This window comes from Phalaenopsis equestris, unplaced genomic scaffold (assembly GCF_001263595.1).
Source record: "Phalaenopsis equestris unplaced genomic scaffold, ASM126359v1 Scaffold000503, whole genome shotgun sequence".
Taxonomy (NCBI): domain Eukaryota; kingdom Viridiplantae; phylum Streptophyta; class Magnoliopsida; order Asparagales; family Orchidaceae; genus Phalaenopsis; species Phalaenopsis equestris.
Window position 1 is genome coordinate 82,564 of NW_018164943.1, and position 3,278 is coordinate 85,841.

A 3,278-nucleotide genomic window follows, 5' to 3' on the forward strand; every position below is an offset into this window, starting at 1 on the left:
AGGAATGCCACTCCATCCAAGGGGAAGGATGGATGTTGCGGCACGTATGATAGGAGGATCAACTATATGACCAAGTTCTACAGCTCCAGCGGAACTCAGCCCAAGCAACTGCTGCAAATGAGGAAACTGTGGCAGCTGTTCAATACCAAGAAATGAAGCAGCATTTATGCACATGAATTGCTCATATATTCTGCAAAAGCAAATACATGAAGGGCTTAATAATCATTTCAAGAGGCAACAGTTGGAACCTTTTTGATAAGAAGGCAATTCAACATATGGTATTAAGAAGCAGTCTATCTACAATCCTACCAACACAGGTGTCCCATACGGGGGAATGAAGATGTAACAATAAAGAAATTCTGTTGCTTTAGCATTAGGTGGTAGACTTTACTTAAATATTTTTAGATTTCACTATTTTTAAAAAAAAATCATATGTCATCAGGTTTTAAACCTGAAATAATTTACATTAGAATTTGAGACATTTTGATAATAGCATCCTTTCAATTTGATATTTTTTATCAAAAAAACCATCAACAAAGTATTTAGTTGGTTTCATTTTTGCAATTTTGGATCTTGTAAAATCTATTTGCTCGACTGCAGAGGATCAAGTTTGTGATTTGCATGTTATTTAAGTTCATCATGAAAAATCATTATGTTATCAATCTTGTCAACTGTACCGTAGATGATCTAATCATTGTTGACAATTGAAATAGGCTAAACCTCTTTGAAAACTAAGGTTAACCAAATTGGACACATTTACATCAATGTGAACTTAGACCCTATAATTGGATGAATTGCCCGTGGCCAACTCCCTGGATGGGTTCTAAAAAATTGCCACTAACCTAATAAGGGTAAATAGATTTTTGCCATATTCAATTGGACTATTTGGCCCAATTGAACACAAGTTGACCTATCTGTCCATATAAGACCAATATCATCAATTTTGATTAAATTGTTCAAATTGATTACTCAAGAAGCTTTAGAAAACAATAGGTAAATCATAAATGCCTTGACCACAAGTAGCCCTTGCATAGCCAATTGGTTCACTTAGCAACAATTGATCTTATTAGAGCTTCAAGGACAGCTTGACAGCTTTGATCTTTTAACCAAATTGTGAACATTTAATTAAAGAAAGTCAATCAATTAATCATAAATGATTGAGCTCAATTGACTCTTGATGAAGCCTAATTTAGTCAATTAACGCATTTTTCATAAATTGACCCAAACAAAGCCTATACATTCCCCACCTGTTCCAGAGGTACCCTGATTGAAAATGAGCATGAATTTTATATTGGGCTTGCCCTGGACAGCAGATTATGGATTTTGATATGGTAGTTGTAGATCACTTCTCCAAGATAACACATTTTGTTGTTTACCAAAGTACGATGGACATGATACATTTTAGACCATCACTTCAAGAAGACAGTCCGTCTTTATCTTATACCCAGGATCATTATATCAAATAGGGATGTGAAATTCCTCAGTCACATTTAAAAGGCATTATGATACAAAACTTTAGGTTCAACACTCACCCTCAAACCAATAGATAGGTAGAGATTGTAAATCGTAGTTTGGGAAATCTCTTTAGGGATTTTATGAGAAAGAATATCAAATAGTGTATTTTGGCTCTTCTCAAGTGAACTTTGCCTACAACCGTTCCACTGGTCAATTTATAAATCACAATTCTTCAGAGAATCTATATTAGCGGAATTCTCTTATATCATTGGAGTTACAGATATTTCTAGCAACTCAGTTTAGCCCTGATAAAGAGGCTAGAGTCAGAGATATTCGGGCCCTAGATAAGCAGGTAAAAAAGAAAATTGCTAAACAAAACACAAAATATCAGAAGCATGCTAATAAATCCACAGAAGCTATAATTTTCAAAGAAGGTGACTTGGTATGTATTAGACTATAAAAAGAATGATTCTTGCATGTTCATTTGAAAATCTCAAGGCTAGAAACCATTGTTGACCTCATTTTCAGTGAGGTCTTAGTCTCCTACTCCCATAGCCCAAAATCTAGTCTTAGGAGTTCTTGTTGACCATCCTAGCAGACTAGTAATGGAGCCCACGTCCCGTAGAACTTCAAACCGTTTCTTTGATCATACGACCTTAGGTTAACCATCGGTGACTCAGCAATGCACTAGTTGAACCACACACAATTTTGGCTTAAATTAACTCGTTTGCCGGCAAACTCGTCCGGACGACCCCGAATGACGAAACGGACTGTGCCAATGCGTCCGGAACGTCGATTTTAGCTAGAAAAGACACCCATATTGTTGTGGTTCCACACTTGCGCGAACTGCACGGAAATCGATGCATTTTTTAACTGCGCGGGTCGGGCTCAACCGAGGTCTGACTCGGGCCCGATTTGGGCTAGACATCAGCTCACGAATTTTGAATTTCAATTTTCAAAATTCAGGCGGATTATTTAAACATGATATTAATTGAAAATAATTTCTATGTTATTACTTTCCATTTAAGCCGCATACAGGAAAGGAATTTATTGAATTCCCCGCCGAAACTCTCGGGTAGCGGCTATTAAGCCCGCGGCCTATTTCTTTCTCCCGCTGAGCACTTTTGCGAGATATTTCCGATCCCGATCTCCCGCACGCTCCCTTCTTGATCTCGCACTCGCTCTCTGCTGGATCCCGAACTCCTCTCCTCCGCTCGCTCCCACTCGACTCACGTATCTTCCCCGCAGGGGATTCCGGATTCGTTCATCTTTCTCTCGCATCGAAGCACGCCTGCTCGATCTCGTCTCTGCACTTCACCTCTTCCTCCTCTCGCCCGCTTCCTTTGGCACTAGAGTCCTCGCTCGACCCCGATCTCCCGCGCTCGCCTGCTCGGTCCCCGCTCGACGCCCTCGCCTGCTCGCCTCTTCCCTGAGTCGAAGAAGCTCGATTCCGAATTTGACGCCCTCAGACGTCTCCTGCCGCCGAACAGACCAAGTCGTTCGTCTCCTTCTCTCGATCAAAACTCCTGCGCGTCTCTTCCTCCATCGATCGGAGCTCCAGAGGCCTCGCTCGACTCCCCCCAACGATCGAAGCTCCCGCTCGCCTCTCTCTCTGCACCGAAGCACCCTCACACTCGCCAGAAGTTTTTGTTGCATCCTCTACTGCAGTCTCAGATTTGCGCCCTTTATATAAGTCTTATCCTGAATCTAATAATTTGTAATCTAATAATTTGTTCGCTAATACAGATTAAACTCGTCATCACCATTAGCTTTATCCTAATTGCTTTGCTTGGTTTTATGAGCTTCCCTTATCCATTGATATT

General features: G+C 40.5%; 1 protein-coding gene across 1 annotated transcript in view; it reads right to left on the reverse strand.

Moving 5' to 3' along the window:
- Positions 1 to 3,278, reverse strand: part of LOC110028191 — a 42,424-nt gene that overhangs the window by 15,399 nt on the left and 23,747 nt on the right. Inside the window, 1 exon segment of the mRNA XM_020729936.1 lies at positions 1 to 190. This exon segment is cut by the window's left edge and continues 9 nt beyond it. Coding sequence (XP_020585595.1) covers positions 1 to 190 — 190 coding nt within the window.